The sequence below is a fragment of the Hyla sarda genome, chromosome 8 (genome assembly GCF_029499605.1).
Source record: "Hyla sarda isolate aHylSar1 chromosome 8, aHylSar1.hap1, whole genome shotgun sequence".
In the NCBI taxonomy this organism is placed as follows: Eukaryota; Metazoa; Chordata; class Amphibia; order Anura; family Hylidae; genus Hyla; species Hyla sarda.
The window spans coordinates 53304187-53327425 of NC_079196.1; the positions used below are offsets into that span (position 1 = coordinate 53304187).

At 42.8% G+C, this 23239-nt stretch overlaps 1 protein-coding gene across 13 annotated transcripts in view; it reads left to right on the plus strand.

Moving 5' to 3' along the window:
* The window catches only part of DCAF17 (DDB1 and CUL4 associated factor 17), a 41272-nt gene that overhangs the window by 12410 nt on the left and 5623 nt on the right, over nt 1-23239 (plus strand). For 12 of the 13 annotated variants that reach the window (XM_056534371.1, XM_056534377.1, XM_056534379.1 and 9 more), the window contains 9 exons: nt 1103-1193; nt 2473-2609; nt 3842-3917; nt 5397-5474; nt 10625-10732; nt 12408-12513; nt 17807-17949; nt 20743-20852; nt 21362-21449. In XM_056534371.1, coding sequence (XP_056390346.1) covers nt 1103-1193; nt 2473-2609; nt 3842-3917; nt 5397-5474; nt 10625-10732; nt 12408-12513; nt 17807-17949; nt 20743-20852; nt 21362-21449 — 937 coding nt within the window. Of the gene's footprint in view, nt 1-1102; nt 1194-2472; nt 2610-3841; nt 3918-5396; nt 5475-10624; nt 10733-12407; nt 12514-17806; nt 17950-20742; nt 20853-21361; nt 21450-21583; nt 21682-23239 lie in introns of all 13 variants that reach the window. The other variant, XR_008846953.1, reaches the window with a different exon arrangement.

Genomic DNA, 23239 nt, shown 5'->3' on the forward strand with positions numbered 1-23239 from the left:
CCAAAACTCCAGGACCAGATGAGTAGATAAGGAGTAAGAATTTTATTTAAACATACAGCGCGTTTCAAAGCCGGTATGGCTTTTTCATCTGGCAATGAAAAAGCCATACCGGATTTGAAACACGTTGTATGTATGTTTTAATAAAATTCTTACTCCTTATCTACTCATCTGGTCCTGGAGTTTTTTCAGCGCGGGATTACTTCCCTCAATTTTGATTGTGCTCTCTCCCTGTATCCATTACATGCCAGCCCAACGTGGGAAGCCTGCTGCAGCCTTGAAGCAACACATGCTATCTCCATTCTATGCTGTTTTGAGCGTTGTGCCTCGGAAGTGCACAACAGCATAAGGTGAGCTTAAAGGGTACCTCTCATCAAAAAAACTTTTGATATATTATAGATTAATGTATGCAGAATAACTTTACAATTGCATGTTATTAAAAAATATGCTTCTTTCTATTTAATTTTCCACTTTGAAGAAATGACCACTAGGGGTCTCCCTACCAGTCCTGGCAGCAAGCATTTCAGACTCATGCTGGAGTCCTAAACACTACGAGCTGCCAGTCTGCTTTGTTCACAAAGGAGAACACTCAGAGCTGCCAGCCTGCTTTGTTCACAGCCTGTTTGGCTGTGAACAAAGCAGGCTGGCAGCTCTGAGTGTTTAGGACTCCAGCATGAGTCAGAAATGCTTGCTGACAGGACTGATCGGGAAAAATACAATAGAAAGAAGCATATTTTTCATTAACATGCTATTGGAAAGTTATTCAACATTAATTAATCTAAAATACCGTATATCAAAAGTTTATTTGATGAGAGGTACCCTTTAATACTCACCACCTCATTTCCACATATATATTGATGATCCCGCACATGGAAGCGCTTCTGTTTTCTTTTGTTTCCATTAGAATGTCTATAGCTGCTTATTCAGCTGATTCTTTCCAACCAACCTTATACACATGTGCTTAGCTCAGTCAAGTATGCATGTGTTTTTTTTTTTTGTTGGGAGGCCCCCAAACACCTTGTGTGTCCTGCTAAGATTTGGCCTCATTTTCTCTAATGATAACAATTGTTGTTAATTGCTGTTTTTTACAAAATTTTTATTACAGTATTGGAAATAAACCAAAACAGCTGTATGAAATGCCTCGATGTGTAAAGTCAGAGAAAATTGAAGATGCAATGCTTTGTGAGTGTCCACTGGTAAGAATCCTTTATGATCTGTAGCTTCCTCCCACAAAGAAATTGACTCGATTCATAACATTATGTTAAGCTATTTAAAAGACTTTTTATTGGCTATGCTCAGGAAATGGGGTCAGTCCCCCCCACCCCTGTAGTTACCACTCAGCTTGATGCTGCTCCAGCGAAGCAGATGCTCCAGTAGATGGAAATGCTATGATTACATTGTGCATGTGAGGCTGGAGCTAAGGCCAGTGATGGCTGCAGCTTCACGTGCACAGTGTACAGGGACATCATTGTAGCATTTCCATCATGTGGTTACTGGAGCAGGAACAAATGGAGTGGTAACTACAGGGATTTTCCCCACCCTTTCTCTGCTCATAACAACAAATAATAATAGTGTTTTTTTTTTTTCTTTATTGTATTATAAATTTTGTACGTCAAAGACAAACAATTGGAGTAATAATACACCCACAACCCCCTCCCCCCAACTCTTCCCACCTTATCCTTCACCCATACTTCTTTCACTTGCAAATAAGCTAATTTCTTCTCTTCCTCTAACCCAAACTCATGACAAATTTGTGTCCACCTCTTCAAATTCCCCTCTTCAAATAAATGGGGTACCTTATTGATACCCTTCTCTCTCCAGTAATAATAATTGTTAAAGGAGTAGTCTAGTGGTGACTCAGTGGTGAGCAACTTATCCCCTATCCTAAGGATAGGGGATAAGTTGCAGATCGCGGGGGGTCCGACCGCTGGAGCCCCCCGCGATCTCCTGTACGGAGCCCCGACAGCCCGCGGGAAGGGGGCGTGTCGGCCTCCGCAGGAGGCGGCGGCCGACACGCCCCTCAATACAACTCTATGGCTGAGCCGAAGCGCTGCCTTCGCCAATCTCCGGCTCTGCCATTCAGATGTATTGAGGGGGCGTGTCGGCCGCCGCTTCGTGCGGGGGTCGACACCCGCTATCTGGGCGGAGAGCCAGGGCCCCGTACAGAGAGATCGCAGGGGGCCCCAGCGGTCGGACCCCCCGCGATCTCAAACTTATCCCCTATCCTTAGGATAGGGGATAAGTTTTTCACCACTGGACTACCCCTTTAATAACAATTTTTTTTCATCTTTTTTTTTTTTTTTTTCAAATAGACCGGAATGCCCTTCAAAGAGGACCTCTCAGGGGGACCCCACTTTAAGGAAAAATGTCATAGTACCAGCTACAAATATAAAATATTTTTATTAGGTCTGTGACCTGTTTGTGTATAATGTGTTTTGTGATTGTGATTTTTATTTTCTAAACTTTACTCTTCAGGGGGAACCTCTTCCTCAGTCTTCAGACTACACCTCCTCACTTATTGCTATAACTGCCCACAACTGGTTACTTCGTATTGCAGCTGATACTGGGGAAACTTTACAGCAGGTCTATCTTGGGTCATACAGAAAATTCAGGTAATTGTGCAAAATATATAAAATGTGCTCAGTTGTCGAATGCTGGAGACACACAAACCAGGATGTCAGCTCAAAAGAGAGAAGTCTTAATCTATATTTTATACCTTTTCCATTCTTTCAGATACTCTCTTGACTTTGGCTTAAAAGAGAAAAGGAGGGGAAAAGGCATTACAAACACACAGCTTAGTTCCAGATAAGCACAATACAGGAGCATTTCTGAATACTTATTATAGCCGCAAGTCCTGGCCTGACCACAGGTGTAATGACCCAGACTGACAGCACTGTATATCCCTATGATGCTGTCAGATTGGGGTATTAGACCTGTGGTTGGGCCAGGAGTTGTGTCCACCTTATTCCCATCTGAACTAACCCATTCACATCCTTTCCCTGGCTATCACTGGGACATCCAAGTGAATACCTTGCAGCTACCATGCTAACCTTTTGTCAGGGTGCAAATTATTAATGCTGCTATACTTATGCATTGGTTACCACCATGTTATCTACACAGATGGCCAATAAGGAAACTACTTGAATACTAAAATAAATTGTTTGCTTCTAAACGAAGGGGCTTTTTATACTGTGCCCATAAAGATTACGTTTTTAGGTGGATAAATTGATTTTCTTTTTTTGGATTCTGTGGTATTTTTTATGGCAAGAATTTCTCATGAATTAGAAGGATAAAGTAAAAACCCTGATTTGGCTTATCCCATACAGAGAACTCTTAGGCCATATTCACACAGCAGAATTCTGCCAGAATTTACTGCATATTATGTTTAATGGGATTCCGTTATCCTATTTAGACAGTCCAGTCTTAAAATTTTGCGGAATTGCAGACAGAATCCTATTGAACTCAATGGGGCTTAAATTTTGGCAGAACAGAATTGTGGAAATTTTCTGTCTGAACATAGCTGAGGACCCATTCACACTTTTGGAATAGCTGAGCTGAGAAATTCTGCTTTAAAATTTCAGTGAAGCAGCCTCCCATTGTTTTCAAGGGGATTCTTTAGCCCTGTACACATGGTAGAATTTCTGGAATTTCCACAGCCAAAATTCCACCTCAGATTTCAGCCTCTGAACATATCGCAGATCATAATTATATGTGAAATACTAAGGAAATCCTTAACACATGACTTGTTGGAGACCTTGAAAAGGAATTGAGTTAAGAAACTGCAATAGAGCATTAACTTTTTGTGCTGGGAAACAATATTATATAATTTTTTTTTCTTCAACAGGTATATTGCTTGGGATATTCCCCAACAGACACTAGTGATAAAGTCTGTCCAGAAAAATTGTATTTCGGAAAATCAGGTATGTGATATGGCTCAGGCGGGGTAACTGGCACTCTGACGTCAGCGGCCGCAGTACTGCCCAGCTTATCAAAAATTACGGAAAAATGAAGATTTTGGCCGATCTGAGTACTTTCAAGAAAAAATACTTCCTTTTTTTTTTTCTTCTTCTTCTTTGGACAAATGCCCTTTTTTGGACAAGTGCCCTTCTTTCTGTGCGTGATCCCCAAAGGATAGGGGATAAGATGTCAGATCACCGCGGTCCCACTGCTGGGGACCCCGGGGATCGCTGCTGCAGCACCCCGCTATCATTACTGCGCAGAGCGAGTTCGCTCTGTGCGTAATGACGGGCGATACAGGGGCCGGAGCAGCGTGACTTCATGGCTCCGCCCCTCATGACATCACGGCCCGTCCCCTTAATGCAAGTCTATGGCAGGGGGCGTGACGACCCCTTCCCATAGTCTTGTATTGACGGGGGCGGGCCGTGATGTCACGAGGGGCGGAGCCATGACGTAACGATGCTCCGGCCCCTGTATTGCCCATCATTACGTGCAGAGCGATCTCGCTCTGCGCAGTAATGATAGCGGGATGCCGCAGCAGTGATCCCTGGGGTCCCCAGCAGCGGGACCCCGGCGATCTGACATCTTGTCCCCTATCCTTTGGATAGGGGATAAGATGTCTAGGGGCGGAGTACCCCTTTAAGTTTTGACTGTTAAATTTCTTTGCACCACAAAAAACTGCTCTACAATTTTATTCATGATTTTATTCCCTCCCCACATCCCAGGGGAGGGAAAATGACTAATTGGGCCCAATTTGGACACTTGGAGGGGTGTTCTCACTTTTGTTAGACATTAATGGCTGTGTGTTGAGTTATTTTGAGGGGACACAACATTGAACATTGTTATAGGCTGTGCACTCACTACATTACATTGTAGCAGAGGGGCATTTCTTAAGTGTTGTCACTTGAAAAGATAGAATAATACATTTATAAAGAATGTGGGGGGTGGACTCTCTTATGTTAGATACTGTATCTTGTATAAAAAAGAAGCAACTTTGTTAATAGACTAGATTTAAGATTTCTTGTTATGTGTTTACAGCTCATAGGCAGATCTATATGTCTCCATGGTGACAGACTACAAATAAATCCTGTACAGTCTGATCTTACAGGGGGAGATTTATCAAAACCTGTGCAGAGGAAGAGTGGTGCAGTTGCCCATAGCAACCAATCAGATTGCTTCTTTCATTTTCCACAGGCCTCTTTAGAGGCCTGTGGAAAATGAAAGAAGCAATCTGATTGGTTGCTATGGGCAACTGCACCACTCTTCCTCTGCACAGGTTTTGATAAATCTCCCCCACAGTCTTTTTGTTAATCTTCCAAAAAAGACTACACACCTATACTGTTACCGTGGAGACAGATGGTAGCTCCTGACCCAAAATAATTGGAGAAATGCACATAAGGTTTTATGAATTAACTTTTAATTCTCTTTTATTTTTCTTTCAGCCAAATGTGATGTTTTACTTTGCAGTTTTCAATGTGTTCCCATTATCCCTGGTTGGAGTTTTGGAAATTGATAAAAAAGTAAGCATATTCTGCAGAAAAATAATTCTGTACACTTCTGTACAGTAGCTGTTTGCTAAACCATCTCTTCTACAGAGCTGTTCACATTAGTGTTTGGAGCTGTATTTGCAGAATCCATATACGGTAAATGACAGAAATTGGGAGTAGAAAAATACTGCAAGAGGGAATCTTTTCTCCGCTCAACTACTGCAAAACACCAGACAGAACCCAACAGACCCAATTCAACGTCAGTGGGACCCGTTGGTGTCCATTGTGACACAAATCATCTAGCTTCATTGTTTGTGCCTGCAACAAAGCTCCTGAATGCAGATGTGCATATAGCCTTACATATTTTATTAGGGGGAGGAGGCAATAGGCTACCATGTCCACTTGTAGGAGACATTAGGGACCATCAGGTACTTTCTGTAAACATAAGGTTTTTGGTCGATTGCCAAAATAAACTGGTGGGAGCCTCAGACAAATCTAATGGCAAGTTCCTGCACGTTTTAAGGCCATTTTATTTACTTTACACCTTATGCCAATTGATGAATTTGCAATAGGATGCTCTTAGTTTTAACAAACAAAAAAAGTAGCTACAAAATAGAAACATAGAATGTGTCGGTAGATAAGAACCATTCAGCCCATGTAATCTTCCCAATATTCTTAATATTAGGCAGTGGTGTTTGTAGTCATACAAACAAGTTTAGGATCCTTTTATTAGATCACTCCTGCTTGCAGAAAGAACAATCCTATATATATGACGGAATTGCTGTTTGCGTATTTCCCTTATAAAATTAATCTATAAGTGACTCTGAGAGCTGCATTTATTTGTGGTAGTTCTGTACTGAGGGTGCAGTGTTTAATCCGAGGATGACCAGAAGCGGGCATGTCCGCACATTGTGCTCTTCTGTTCTTTGATCACACGGCTAGAAACTGCTAGAAACTGATTTTGCTAATGGTTTGGAAAAACTAGATACCAATTTTGAAATTAAATCTTTAAGAATTGTGATGGCCAATCAACTGGCTAAGACAGGACCCTAAGCTCAGCCGGTGATTGGCTAAGCGGGCCATCACTGAAGCTTGGGTTGGGGGCCAGAGCACATTGAGTACAGAACACCTGAGTAACTGGGGCCTGTAGAGGAGATCGTTGGGGGGGGGGGGGGGGGGGGAATGGGGGGGGGGGGTGCGCTTGGACCTATAGGCCCAATTTTATCAAACTGTGTGATGAGAAAAAGTGAAGAGATTTTTCCACAGCAACCAATCACAGCTCAGCTAACGAGCTTTGGTAAAGTGAAAGCTGGGCTGTGATTGGTTGCTATTGGAAAATCACTCCAGTTTTTCTCACAAGGTTTGATAAATCTACGCCTTAGCCTATTTGTGACAGGAACATTTGGTTAATTTCCCCAACGTTTACTTCTATTTTGCAGGATTTAGAAGTACCGTATTTTTCACCCTATAGGACGCACCGGCATATAAGACGCACCCAATTTTAAAGGTGCAAAATCTAGAAAAAAAAAAAAGATTCTGAACCCACCAGTGATCTTCAACCTGCGGACCTCCAGATGTTGCAAAACTACAACTCCCAGCATGCCCGGAGAGCCATTGGCTGTCCGAGCATGCTGGGAGTTGTAGTTTTGCAACGTCTGGAGGTCCGCAGGTTTGAAGACCACTGGTATAGGAGGTAATACTCACGTGTCACCGCTGCCCTCGATGTCGCTCCATCGCTGTCGCTGCATCCCCGTGGTGTCCCCGACGCTCCAGACGTCTTCTTCCCCGGGATCCACGCTCTCAGACGACGTGATGACGTCGAAGGAGAGCGCCGGCCATGCAGGGGATCCCGGCACTGAGCAGACACCGAGGAGGCAGGTGAGGTCCCCCCCGGTGTCCTGTAAGCTGTTCGGGATGCCGCGATTTTACCGGGTTAGTGTCACTTTCGCTTCAGACGCGGCGGTCAGTTTTGATCGCCGCGTCTAAAGGGTTAATTGGTGATGTCCTGTATTAGCCGCGGGTCCCGGCTGTTGATGGCCGCAGGGACCGCCGCGATAGGTGTGTATTCGCCGTATAAGACTCACCAACTGCCCCACCTCCCCCCCCCCCCAGTTTTGAAAAATATGGTATATTGGATCAGACTTTTGAGCCCTGCAATATAAAAGCAAACATTTGGGAACTGGACTGACTGCTGCAGTATGTCATGTCAGCACACCTCTATATTGTAGACATACCTCACATAAGACCATAGCCTAGCTATTTTGAAGTAGTTTTTGAAGCCCAAACTAGGAGTAGATAAAAAAAAAAATCTGGTTGCATTTTATTTATGTAATTTCTTTACCATATAAGTCTTACATACTGCACCAAAAAATGACATAAAAATTGGTTATGTTAAAGCAGTCTCAGTGCTCTGGAGGCAGGATCTAGATGGAGTGTATTTTGCTTGTAGTGTAGACACTTTTCTATGCTAGAAGCACTTCAGTAGTAAGAAGAATTGAAAAAGAAAGTTCACGTACAGCAGATTTATTGCAGAACGTTCATCCACTAAAAATCAGTTTAGTTTGTCTGAATATGGTTGTTCCAGCAGCAAGCAGACAGCAGTTTATAAATGGGTAACTCTAATGTAATGGCGTATTTCCCTTTTTTAGTTTATGCCTAGGCTTTTGCAAAAAATAAAAAATAATAATTCTGCTGGTTCTTGAAATCTTGATCTGATCAGAGGGGGTAATCTGCAATAAGTATTATCACCTCTTCATTCAGTCTACGGGAGAACCTTAAACGGGTTCATGCAAACATTGAAGCAACTTAATCATGAGAAGGTTCAATAAAATCTCAAGAACGTCATATACACACAAATAGAAGAGACAGGCGCTTCATAGAGTAGTAACGTAGAGATCCCGTGGTGAGGTAAAAATATTAATAAATTGCTCACCCTGGGTGGTTGTGCAACTTCATACACAACAATGATATAAACATAGAATGATCCTAGGTTGACTGCTGCCCTCCGGTAGATGTACGGCAATATCAGGGAAAGACTTCAAAGGAACCCGGCTCCACGGCGCTGAACGACCACAACAGGTGAACCGTAAAAGGGAGTTTATTTGACCAGTATGCAACGCGTTTCGCTGCGCGTGCGCAGCGAAACGCGTTGCATACTGGTCAAATAAACTCCCTTTTATGGTTCACCTGTTGTGGTCATTCAGTGCCGTGGAGCTTGGTTCCTTTGAAGTCTTTCCCTGATATTGCCATATACACACACAAAGGTACCATTGCACTCGACCAGTGATATAGTAATTCCAAAAAGTTACAAATTATACACTACTTTCATGTATGATACATTCCTGCCTTTCAATTGAAAAACTGCATAAATAAAATTGAACGTTGAAACATCATTAGGGCCCCACTGCCTCTTGAAACGTGTAAGCGATCACCTTGTGACAAGAAGATAGTTTTGCCTCTGTATAAATAATTAGGTTATGGAGTATTAGGCCCAATTTGGGTGCCTGTTTATAAGAAGGACATGGCTAAACTGTTAATTAATGGTGATGGTGAAATAGATACCAAAACAGGTTATTTAGTGTGGAGAAGAGACGTCTTAGGGAAGATTTGATTACAATATATGAATGGACAATACAGAGATCTTTCTAGCGATCTTTTTATACCTAGGTCGGTAACCATGACATGGGGGCATCTTCTACGTCTAGAGCAACCTGGGGTACTTGTACTCCCAGGGGTCACTTCTTCAAATGCAGAGATGACGTGAGCAGTGGCTGCTGGTTCTAGCTGATGTTGTTGCAATTAGGAGCGGAGCAGAAGAAGCTCAGGCACCGGGCTGCTATGGATGGTAACTACTGTTTAAATTTAGTTCTCCACTGCTCCTTTAGACTGGGGATCTACTGCTATGGGCTATAGGAGTAGGTCCCTGGACCAGAGGAGCAGTGGAGAACCGAAGCTGGGCAGTAGAGAACTATATGGGGGCCTACAACTATATTGAGGCAGTGTGAGGTCCTACAACTGTATGCTGGAGGTGTGGGGGACCACAACTGTATTGGCGCACAGAGGGGGCCTACTTCCATATGGAAGCAATATGGGAGGGGGCACTATTATTGTTGGGCAATATACATAGGGGATTTATAAAGAGGTGGGCATTGGGCTGGGGAAAGGAGCCTAAAATCTTCATCTGGCAAGTTATGTGGAGACGAGTCTTGGCCTGTGAGAAATCTTAATGACAGTCTAGGTCGGATAGTGAAGAAGAGGAAAAGAGTCCGGGGGCCTTGGGAGAGGGGGGGAAGAGCAGGGGGCCTGGGAAGGGGATATGGAGTAAAGAAAAGCATATACATGTGAAATAACAGAAAGGATTATTTACTGTAAAAGCATTGAAACTAGTTTAATGAATCAGACATTACAACATCATGTGGCAAAAAGTTCCATAGTCTAAGGGGGGGGGGGGTTATAATATTACAGGTTCTGGATACTAGATTTATGTGGATAGAATGTTGGTCCAGGAATTTATTTCTCTGCTATGGGCCAATTGTCATCAGCCTCATGTTTTTTTTTTTTTTTTTTCTGGATCAACACAATAGGGTTGAATTAATGGACCCTTGTCTTCTTTCAACTTATTAATTCTTGAACCTGTCCTGTCTGTGTGGCTTTATGGGACCCAGCATCTTATTTTGCCTCTCTAAGTTTTCCTCTTGTCCTGGGACTATTATTTCAAATTGCTGGACAGCGAATGAATCATGTGATGGCACTAACATAGTATGAGTTTGGAGGGAATGTGTTACTGCTCTGGAAATAGTGCTGCATTTGTAACTTTCTGGAATTGCTACATCAGTGGTTGAGCGCTATGGTGCCTTTATGTGTAGGCGATGAATAATATTGGTGGGAAAAAGCTATGAATTCTGATATATAAAGTGTAAACTATATTGTATTACATACTATAAATGTGACAAGTCTTTTATAAAGCAGATTCATCCAGTTGGTCATCCATGAATCACTTGTCACCAATAGTGTTTGCCTTCAGACTTGGTACAGACCTTAAATGTGGAGATCAATGGCATTATTTGCCCTATTTATTTTTAATCTGCAGTCTGATAGTTGCTGCATTTAAAGTACAGAGTAAACCAAATGAAGACCGTTTAGTAACTTGATATCCGTATTAATATTTTATCTGGTCTTAACAGGTTTTTGGCCTTAATGTGACTGATGCGATGATCGCTGATGGCATACTGGTTGTAATGCACAGTCCTGGGTTGGTTCGGCTCTACAGTTTTGAGCAAATTGCTAAGGAGGTAGGTGTTAAATAAGTGCTCAAGTATTATTTGGCCGTATTATAGCTTTTATACAACAGGTGAGAGGTTTGGACCCACTCTTACATCATCCTAAAACCCTAGCATGGTCCAGGTTTCTTCATTCTATAACATAGCTGACTGGTAAACTGCAGAACTAGGTTTTGCCTTTTACAATGGATACAAATACTCAGATACCCCTAGACTTATACCAACCAGAAGCCACACATGAAAACTGTATAAGATCATATCAAATGACAGATGAAAAAAATGTATGACCTTACCATTAGATGTCTTGCTTAGTCAGTGATTGGCTGAACGGGCCGTCACTGCAGAGGCAAGTACATCTTGGAAGAAGCAGCTGAAGCATTCAGCAGAGGACAGGAATCCCCAAGGGAGCAAGGTAGAGAAGTAGGTTTTTTTTATTGGCATTGCCGCCTTAGCAACATATACATCTTTTCTAGTCTCCGGATAGCCCCTTTTTATAGCAAATCTGTTATGCCCAAAATGGTCACTGAACCACCAGCTTACGCGCTAAGCCCTGCTTAAGTTTTGCGCTTGCACCATCATTTTCTCCTGCAGCGCAAGTGAGCTGAGCTGTTGAAGCCACGGCCTCTGTTCTAACTCGCGCGCTGACAGACGGGAGCACTTCTGTCTCCGCTGTCATTTTTTATGGCATATGTGTCGGGTGTGAAAATAGAGTGTGACTACAGCTCACCATGCCTATGCTGCAATTGGAATCAACAGCTTACATATGGGAGCTGTAAGCCGAGCGCGTCAAACGGCAAGGAGGCAGGCATTCAGACAACAGAGATGTATGGCCCTAGGGCACAGAAAACCCAAGGCTACACCTCTTTAAGCATGGCCAGAATAACTACTTTTTTTTTTTTTAAATAAAAATAGACAAGCAACAGGTTTAAAAGTATAACATGAAAGCTTTTATTGTGATATATGTTAGTGTGTGTGGTTCGTTGACCATTTTGGGGTTCCGGTTTCTCTTTTTTCAAGGTTTTCCTTTAAAGGGGCTGTCAAGTGAATGTCTACTCCCCCCCCCCCCCCCCCCCCCCAAATACCACCGATTATGAAGAATGAAGCAACTTTGCACATGGCCTTGGTTTTTAGTTGATCCTAAAGTCATAGGGAGAAGACTGGTGCAGTTACCCATAGCAACCAATCAGATCGCTACTTTCATTTTTCCCAGGCCTCTTTAAAAATGAAAGAAGCACTCTGGTTGCTATGGGCAACTGCACCACTCTTCCTCTTCACAGGTTTTGATAAATCTCCCCCCATACTCTTTTATCTGCCCCCTACTTCTTGGTAACAGATGAAAGGGAATATCCGGATGAGACTACACAGGGTTTGTTTGTAGTCTGTTACTATGGAAATGCATACAAGGAATACAAAAGCTGATTGCAACGGTGTATGTGTTATGTTCACATGGGGATGTTTTATCAAAAGTCAATTTCATACAAACTCCTTTTATATCTAGTATGTTTTTTAGATGAATGTTTTCCTGAACCCGTAATAAAATATTTAGAAAGAAGCCTATCTGGTCAGAATAGGATGTGGCAACTTCATTTTCATGGGTTACCTGTTAATCTAGTGCTATAAATTAACATCTGTTGGTTTGCGATTTGTCGTTCCAATTCACACTGTCCTTCCAATCTTCTCTTTTTAGTGTATGCAGCAGAAATGTGTCATAGGGGAGACTTGCAGTTGGAGAGGTGAAACTGGGACGGTTGGAGACTTTCCATTTGGAATTCCTTGCAATATCACTTTGACAGGTACTGATTTTTGGTAAAGTATACAAATAGGAGAGCGGATATCCCAAGATTGAAAGTTATCCTCTATTCACAGGATAGCTAATTGGTATCTGACCGCTGGGACACCCACCTATCTCAAGAACTGAGGTCAGTTGTCCCTCTAATGCATGTAGAGGCAGTGCACATGCTCAGCCACCACTTCATTCACTATTTATGAGGCTTCCAAACATTGACAAGCGCTGTGTGTTTGGAAGCTGCCGATCCATTCACTTAGAGGACAATTGGCCTCTAATTATGTGGTCAGTGGTTGTCCCAGCAGTCGGACCCTCGCACTTAGTATTAGAGATGGGAAGTGCTGGAAAACGCCAACAGCTACAAAGAAATCTGCCAGCTATTGCATGCTAAAGTACAGCTTGTCCAATATGTGATCCTGCAGTCACCCATACAAGTTGCTGTCTATCGCATGTCATGTTAGGATGCTTTCACACTATAAGTTGTTCCGATTTAAAGACCCATTATAATATCCCATTAGGAAAACCCTTAAAATGGCCGTTAAACGGCCTTTACAAAATCCCATACGACTGTTGCAAAATCCCATTTAAGTCTATGGGATTTTGTGATTAGCCGTTATCACCTGTTATAGCTTGTTATGAATAGCGGACGTTATTTGTGTGACGGTAGAAAAAATTTGTGCATGTAACACTTTTTCTCCCGTCACAAATAACGTCCGTGATAACGGCTAATCACAAAATCCCATAGACTTGAATGGTATTTTGTAATGGCCGTTTAATGGCCATTTTTAAGGGTTTTCCCAGTTGGAACTGGTCTTTAACCCCTTCCCGCTATTGGACGTATGCATACGTCCAGGCGAATTACACGTTCGCGCAAATGGACGTATGCATACGTCCAAGCGATCTCCTGCTCTGCCGCGGGCAGCGCAGGAGATCGCGGGTGGGACTCAGCTGTCAATCACAGCCGTTAACCCCATAGATGCCGTGATCAGTTCTGATCACGGCATCTATGGTGTTTGCAGGGGGAGCGCTCTCCCCCTGCCCATCAACGGCGGCTCCGCGATAAAATAAGGGGGATCGAGGGTCCCCCTTGAAGACACCCTCGATCCCCCTTGAAGAGATAGGAGTGAGGTGGCAGGGTTGCCACCCCTCCTATCCCTGCTATTGATCGGCCGAGCGACCGACCAATAGCAGACTGGGGGCGGGGGGGGTTAAAGTTCGGTTCCCCCCCGCTATGCCCACCCATCGGTGTCTGGGCACAGCGGGGGGAACCGTGTAGTGGCGGCGGCAGCGGCGATCACTTACCCGGCGGCTGTGATCACGGCGGCGGTGGAGGTGAGTATGACGCCGCGTGTCCGGGAGTCTGTTGCCTAGCAACATCTGCAGGGCGACAGTTTAGAGAGTGGTCTCTAAACTGTCGCCCTCCAGATGTTGCAAAACTACAACTCCCACCATGCCTTGACAGCTGTTTGCTGTGTTGGCATGCTGGGAGTTGTAGTTTTGCAAGATTTAGAGGGGTTCAGGCTAGAGATCACTGACAGTGGTCTCTAAACTGTAGCCCTCCAGATGTTACAAAACTACAACTCCCAGCATGCCCAGACAGCAGTTTGCTGTCTTAGCATGCTGAGATTTGTAGTTTTGCAACATCTGGAGGGCCACAGTTTAGAGACCACTGTCAGTGATCTCCATACTGAACCCCTCTAAATCTTGCAAAACTGCAACTCCCAGCATTCAGGAACAGCAAATGGCTGTCTCGGCATGCTGGGAGTTGTACTTGCGTGCCTCCAGCTGTTGCATAACTACATCTCCCAGCATTCCCTTTGGCAATCAGTACATGCTGAGAGTTGTAGTTCTGCAACAGCTGGAGGCACACTGGTTGGGAAATACCGAGTTAGGTAATAGGTTCTATTACCTAACTCGGTATTTTCCAACCAGTGTGCCTCCAGCTGTTGCAAAACTACAACTCCCAGCATGCACGTTCTGTCAGTGCATGCTGTGAGTTGTAGTTTTGCCCCCCCCTCCCATGTGAATGTACAGGTTACATTCACACTGGCGGCGGATTACAGTGAGTTCCCTGCTTCAAGTTTTGAGCTGCAGTGTGAATGTAACCTAAAAACACTACACTAACATAAAATAAAGAGTAAAACACTACATATACACACGTACACTGCCCCCCCCCCCACCACCCCTTCCCCCCCAATAAAAAATGAAAAACGTATCCTACAGCAGTGTTTCCAAAACGGAGCCTCCAGCTGTTGCAAAACAAAAACTCCCAGAATTTCCGGACAGCCATTGACTGTCCAAGCATGCTGGGAGTTTAGCAACAGCTGGAGGCACCCTGTTTGAGAATCACTGGTGTAGAATACCCCTATGTCCACCCCTATGCAAATCCCTAATTTAGGCCTCAAATGCACATGGCGCTCTCACTTTGGAGCCCTGTCATATTTCAAGGCAACAGTTTAGGGCCACATATGCCTAACAAATTGCCTAACAAATTTTGGGGGGCTTTTTCTCCTTTTACCCCTTATGAAAAGGTAAAGTTGGGGTCTACACCAGCATGTTAGTGTAAAAAAACAAACATTTTTATACACTAACATACTGGTGTTGCCCCATACTTTAAAATTTCACAAGCGGTAAAAGAAAAAAAGCCTCCAAAATTTGTAACGCAATTTCTCCTGAGGACGGAGATACCCCATATGTGGGCGCAAAGTGTTCTGGGGATGCACAACAAGGCTCAGAAGGGAGAGTGCACCATGTAAATTTGAGGTCTAAATTGGTGATTTGCACAGGGGTGGCTGATTTTACAGCGGTTCTGACATAAGTGCAAAACAATAAATACCCACATGTGACCCCATTTTGGAAACTACACCCCTCACGGTATGTAACAAGGGGTACAATGAGCATTTACATCCCACAGGTGTCTGACAGATCTTTGAAACGGGTCTGTGAAAATGAAAAATAAAATTTTTAATTTGCACAGCCCACTGTTCCAAAGATCCGTCAAATGCCAGTGGGGTGTAAATTCTCCCTGCACACCTTATTACCTTCCGTGAGGGGTGTAGTTTTAAAAATGGGGTCACATGTGGGGGGGTCCACTGTTCTGGCACCACAGGGGGGCTTTGGAAATGCACATGGCCAAATTCTCTCTCCAAAAGCTCAATGATGCTCCTTCTCTTCTGAGCATTGTAGTTCGCCCCCAGTGCACTTCACGTCCACTTATTGGGTATTTCCATACTCAGAAGAGATGGGGTTACAAATTTTTGGGGGTATTTTCTGCTATTATCCCTTGTAAAAATTTAAAATTTGGGGGAAAACAAGCATTTTAGTGTAAAAAAAAAAATTTTTTTTTTTACATAGTCAAAAGTCGTGAAACACCTGTGGGGTATTAAGGTTCACTTTACCCCTTGTTACGTTCCCCAAGGGGTCTAGTTTCCAAAATGGTATGCCATGTGGGTTTTTTTTTTCTGTCCTGGCACCATAGGATCTTCCTAAATGCGGCATGCCCCCAGAGCAATATTTGCTTCCAAAAAGCCAAATGTGACTCCTTCTCTTCTGAGACCTGTAGTGCGCCAGCAGAGCACTTTTCATCCCCATATTGGGTGTTTTCTGAATCGGGAGAAATTGGGCTTCAAATTTTGGGGAGTATTTTCTGCTATTACCTTTTTTAAAAATGTAAATTTTTTTGCTAAACCAAGCAAAATTATTTTTTTTACATATGCAAAAGTCGTGAAACACCTGTGGGGTATTAAGGTTCAGTTAACCCCTTGTTACGTTCCCCGAGGGGTCTAGTTTCCAAAATGTTATGCCATGTCGTTTTTTTTTTTTTGCTGTCCTGGCACCATAGGGGCTTCCTAAATGCGACATGCCCCCCGAGCAAAATTTGCTCTCAAAAAGCCAAATATGACTCCTTCTCTTCTGAGCATTGTAGTTCGCCCGTAATGCACTTCAGGTCAACTTATGGAGTACCTCCATACTCAGAAGAGATGGGGTTACAAATTTTGGGGAGTATTTTCTGCTATTAACCCTTGCAAAAATTTGAAATTTGGGGGGAAACGCACATTTTAGTGAAAATTATTATTTTTTTTTTACATATGCAAAAGTCATGAAACACCTGTGGGGTATTAAGGCTCACTTAATTCCTTGTTACGTTCCTCAAGGGGTCTAGTTTACAAAATGGTATGCCATGTTTTTTTTTTTTTTGCTGTTTTGGCACCATAGGGGCTTCCTAAATGCAACATGCCCCCAAAAAACCATTTCAGAAAAACGTACTCTCCAAAATCCCCTTGTCGCTCCTTCGCTTCTGAGCCCTCTACTGCGCCCGCCGAACAATTTACATAGACATATGAGGTATGTGCTTACTCGAGAGAAATTGGGCTACAAATTCAAGTATAAATTTTATCCTTTTCTTTGCTGCTTTTCCTGTGAAACACCTAAAGGGTTAAAACACTTACTGAATGTCATTTTGAATACTTTGGGGGGTGCAGTTTTTGTAATGGGGTCATTTATGGGGTATTTCTAATATGAAGACCCTTCAAATCCACTTCAAACCTGAACTGGTCCATGAAAAATAGCGAGTTTGAAAATTTTGTGAAAAATTTTAAAATTGCTGCTGAACTTTGAAGCCCTCTGGTGTCTTCCAAAAGTAAACACTTGTCAATTTTATGATGAAAATATATAGTAGACATATTGTATATGTGAATCCCAAAAAAAATATTTGGAATATCCATTTTCCTTACAAGCAGAGAGCTTCAAAGTTAGAAAAATGCAAAATTTTCTATTTTTTCATCAAATTTTGGGATTTTTCACCAAGAAAGGATGCAAGTTACCACAAAAATTTATCACCATGTTAAAGTAGAATATGTCACGAAAAAACAATCTCTGAATCAGAATGATAACTAAAAGCATTCCAGAGTTATTAATGTTTAAAGTGACAGTGGTCAGATGTGCAAAAAAGGGCTGCGTCCTAGAGGTGAAAATGGGCTGTGTCCTTAAGGGGTTAAAAAACAGAGCAGCTTTATAGTGTGAAAGCAGCCTTAGAGGAATTGCTGTTTAAAAATAGATAATTCTTGAGTGCAACTCCAGATATATTGGTTGTCACCCAGATTTCTTTCACAATGACCAATTTTAGATTTTTTGGGGCAACTTTAAGGAAATTAATGCAATAGATAATTTTTTGGGCATGTTTCAAATAAATTTCTTTTTAAAATGTGGTTTGTTTAAGACCAGTGATTTATGGCATATTATAAAGAAGATTGTTGCTGTACATGTCACAATAACCTGTGGTGCCATTTTTTGTTTTTCAGAGAGACCTCCAATTCTGTTTGAAGTGCCTTGTCTTGAAAATGCTTTTCAAGTTGGTGGCTATCCCTGGCATTATATTGTTACACCCAATAAGAAAAAAGAGAAAGGAACCTATCACATCCTGTCCATGGATGACCACAGCCTGGTAAATGATCCACTTTAAGGGCAATGTACTGAAATTTCAAGGCATTCATGTGTTTCCTTATATACATGGTGCTGTAGCAGAAAGGAGTTGTATTACTTAAAGGGGTACTCCCGTGGAAAACTTTTTTATTTATTTATTTTTTTTAAATCAACTGGTGCCAGAAAGTTAAACAGATTTGTAAATTACTTCTATTAAAAAATCGTAATCCTTCCAGTACTTTGTAGAGGCTAAAAACTACATATTTACTTTTTAGATTTCTCTGATGTCATGACTACAGTGCTGACCTCTGCTGTCCATTTTAGGAACTGTCCAGAGCAGCATATGTTTGCTATGGGGATTTTCTCCTTCTCTGGACAGTTCCTAAAATGGACAGCAGAGGTCAGCAGAGAGCACTGTGGTCATGACATCAGAGAAATCTAAAAAGTAAAGCATTTCCTCTGTAGTAGCCCCTAAAAAGTACCCCCATAGCCCCTAAAAAGTACTAGAAGGATTAAGATTTTTTAATAGAAGTAATTTACAAATCTGTTTAACTTTCTGGCACCAGTTTATTTAAAAAAAAAAAAAAAAAAAAAAAAAAAGTTTTCCATGGGAGTCCCCTTTAAAAACTGCATTATTCTATATCAGTGGTCTCCAACCTGCGGACCTCCAGATGTTGCAAAACTACATCTCCCAGCATGCCCACACAGCCAACGGCAGTCAACACGTTAAAGGGGTTATCCGTATCATGAGATTAAAACTTATCTTCTATCCGCACTGATCATGAGAGAGGTTGTCAGTCATCTCTTCTAGAGAATGAAGCAGCAGTGTGCATACTAGACCACTGCTCTACTCTTCTCTATGGGTCTTCTGAACGTTGCCGAGCACTGAATTTGTCTATGTTCATAAATTTGTATCGGTCAACCCTGCAGCCCCCTAAAAGGCCAAGTAGGAACGACCGTAGTAATCTACTGTCAATTAGTGGGGGTCATATTGCTCTCACCCAATCCAAAAGAAGATGGCACCAAATTCGTTAGTGAGAGATCCCGTTTATAATAGAAAATGTCACGTTGAAAATGCAGTCTAATCTGCAGACATCATATTATTAGAGGAGGTGAACAGATTTTACATAGTTTTTAGGAAAAGTTCCAGTGTAACTTTATTCGTGTAAATCTCTGCTCATTTTAGGCTAAGTCGTTATGTGGGCGGTCCTGCTCAGTGATTGACAGCTCTCTATGTGAACAATCATACACAGCTGTCAATCACTGAGTTGGACCGCCCCCATCTTTTCCCAGCATGAGCAAAGATTTACATGAATGAAAGATAAGTTACCCTGGAACTTAGACCATAAAACTATTCATCAATCTGCTCAGTGCTCCTCTCACTCTAAACATGATGCCATCAGAATGGGCTGCATTTTCATCGGGACAAGTTCTCTTTTAAGGTCACCGAAATTCCAGCTTCCCCCCCAGTCATATTCACAAGTTGTTTGCAGGTTGCTATAGAGCTTATCATAGTTTTCAGATAAGTTAACACTTACATCTCCAGATAGCTCTTCTAAATATTTGGTAATACAGGGCGGACAAAAATTTCTAGGGAACAGGGAGTAAGGAAGTAAAAGTTGCGCGTTTTTTTTTTTTTTTTTTTCTTCAAATTATAAAATTTAACCTATGTCCCCACACAAGTGTACCAGTAATGTAAGTGAAGTTAATGGGGAATGCAGGCCCCTTACTGTCAAGACTAAGGCACATCAATTCCTTCGGCTACCTAGCCCCCGCCAACCTTCAGGACAGAAGCAGGAAACATTTTTGCTGCCTGTTGAACATATATATATTAGGGATCGACCGATATCGTTTTTTTAGGGCCGATACCGTTACCGATAATCGGTGGAGGCTAGGGCCGATGGACGATAACTTATACCGATATTCTGGTATAAGTTATCGGCTATTTATCCCCCCGCGACACCGCTGCAGATCATTGATTTAAAGCGGGCTCTTTAAATCAATGCACTGCAGTGGCTTTTGCGGTGCCATAGGCCGCCGGCGCCTCCCGCTTCTCTCCCCCTGCCTGTCCGGGGGTCCTGAGACCTATCACCGCCCCCGACCTGCAGCACCGCGACAGACCCCCCCCCCCCCCCCGCACCGGCCGCATTGCCTCCCCCATCCCCGGTTTTATAATAACCTGTTCCTGGGGTCCACTCCACATCTGGCTTCGGTGGCGTCCTCCTGAACTGTCACTCTGCGCGCTGACGGTGACGTCACGTCGCGCACGTCACGTCACTCGTCATTGCGCACAGCGTAAAGCAGGACACAGCAGGAGCAAGAAGTAGCGTGGGCCCCGGGAACATTATCGGCTTATCGGCAAGGTAATTGCCGGTACCGATAATGCCCAAAATTGTGATTATCAGCCGACAATATCGGCCATACCGATAATCTGTCGATCATATATATATATATATATATATATATATATAATAATATATATATATATATAATATATATATACACAGTAAGTGGAAGGCAGGGAGGATCATAAACTGTCTGCCTTCTCACTAAATAGTTTGGCTGTCAGAGGCTGCCCCGACAGCATGCTCTCCTGCCACTACAGCGGGACATTTAGTTGTTTGGCAGTCCACAAGTGGTTGATGATGTAGTATAATTTATTATGTTTTTTTTTCCTTTGTTGGTGCATGTAAACACAATTGCCACTATAAACAGGCACATTTTTACTTGATGTAACATGGTTAGTTATTATCATTTCCATCTCTGGTTATTCACTTATATCCCTATTTCCTTATATCCCGTTTGACTGTTTCAGGCAAAGAATGGAATACGTGATATGAAAGCTTGTGCTTTAGAGCCTGATGTGATCCACTTTCACCCTGATTCTTCTGAAAGAATCATCCATTTTGAACCCAATCAGATTAGGTGAGTAAAATGTATTATACTGAAAAAAATAATAATAAAATTTAGCCATTGCTGGATGCAATACAAATTATAGTGACTGCATTTCCTCATTTCCTAACACTGTGAATATGTGGTTATCTGTGTTTCATTGGGCACCTTAGCCAATCATATGGCAGATAGTGTTAGTTATTTGCCTTTTGTTTGGATTAAAAGCTGTACATGTCAAGTAGAGCAGAACTTTTGCATGCACAAAGCTTCCCATAAACATACGATCTTTGACGAACACACATTTGTTGAACTGCTGTCTCCCCTAATTGTTCCATACATATGAACTGTCGGCCGGGGTAAGAGTCAGGAGACCACCATACATGTTGCATGGCTGACTGGTGGGTTCAGCCAACAAGTGTAATGTGTAAGGGGCATTCATTTTGTGTTTGATAACATTACTGTTGGTTCAAAAGACGTGTTATAAGCAAATCCTACTTTTTGCTTTTTTACATAGTTAGTCTTTACTGCTTGTTTTGCTGTAGTGTTTTAAGACTGAAGGAACTTCATGATGATGCATATAAATATGAGGTTACTGAGGATTTCATCATATTTGCCACCAGAGACCCTCAGGTATGTAGAATGTTGTATGTTTATGCATTGTGGGAATGACTGGCATTTCTTATGCCGTTCTAAAAAAAAGTCCAGATGGGCCAGCTGGAGTAGATTTCATGCTAAGGCCCACACACTTTCTCCAAATGTTGCAGGAGAGGCGTACTAACAGTTGCCCCAACACTATATTTTGTGATCACCTTGGTGACTTTTCATCTAGTGTCCAGAGCATGGAGGTGCTACCAGGAGACAGGTTAGTACATCAGGAGACATGGGGGGAGGCTGTAGGAGGGCAACAACCCAGCAGCAGGAACGCTACCTCTGCCTTTGTGCAAGGAGGAGCACTGCCAGGGCCCTGCAAAATGAACCCCAGCAGGCCAAAAATGTGCATGTGTCCACTCAAACGGTCAGAAACAGACTCCTTGAGGGAGGTATGAGGGCCCGACGTCCACAGGTGGGGGTTGTGCTTACAGCCCAACGCCATGCAGGACGTTTGGCATTTGCCAGAGAACACCAAGATTGGCAAATTCACCACTATGACTAAGGCTTTCTAGTGCAAGCCGAAACATGTCACTTTTTATCGTGTTCCTGTATGTCTACTTTGGCGTATTAATAAAAAGAATCGTTCCTGTGTCAAGCGCTGGACATTTCCCGTTTTCTTCTAGAGTCTGGAGACACCATGGAGAACGTTCTGCTGCCTGAAACATCCTCCAGCATGACCGGTTTGGAGGTGGGTCAGTAATGGTGTGGGGTGGCATTTCTTTGGGGGGCAGAACAGCCCTCCATGAGCTTGCCAGAGGTAGCCTGACTGCCATTAGGTACCGAGATGAGATCCTCAGACCCCATGTGAGACCATATGCTGGTGCGGTCGGCCCTGGGTTCCTCCTAATGCAAGACAATGCTAGACCTCATGTGGCTGGAGTGTGTCAGCAGTTCCAGCAAGAGGAAGGCATTGATGCTATGGACTGGCCCGCCTGTTCCTCAGACCTGAATCCGATTGAGCACATCTGGGACATCATGTCTCGCTCCATCCACCAACGCCACGTTGCACCACAGACTGTCCAGGAGTTGGCAGATGCTTTAGTCCAGGTCTGGGACATCCCTCAGGAGACCATCCGCCACCTCATCAGGAGCATGCCCAGGCATTGTAGGGAGGTCATACAAGCACGTGGAGGCCAAACACACTACTGAGCCTCATTTTGACTTGTTTTAAGGACATTACATAAAGTTAGATCAGCCTGTAGTGTGGTTTTCCACTTTGATTTTGAGTGTGACTCCATATCTAGACCTCCATGGGTTGATAAATTTGATTTCCATTGATAATATTTGTGTGATTTTGTTGTCAGCACATTCAACTATAAAGATGAAAGTACTCCATATGATTAGTTCCAGATCTAGGATGTGTTATCTTAATGTTCCCTTTATTTTTTTGAGCAGTGTAAAATAGAACCCTTGCAAATAACATCAGCAGAGGAATAAATAAAAATAAAAAATAGATATATGTATATATATTTTTTTAGAATGTGACATTGAAAATTCAAGAAAAAACTCTTCCACCCAAAATAGGCTATGTTCTAAAAGGGTTTTAAATTTTTCCTCAGCATTTCTGGGGTTTAAATGGCCACTGTCATTTAGACCACGTTTTGCATAGCTCAATAGTACAAGAAAATGGAAGAAGCTAGGCAAGACAAACTAGCAGTCCATGGAGAGATCAGGTTACATGCTGCCTAACAAGTTTATGGGTATTAAGAATGATTGGAGAGAGAGACAGAAGAAAACAGACTGTATTTGACCCCAGACTTCATTTGAAA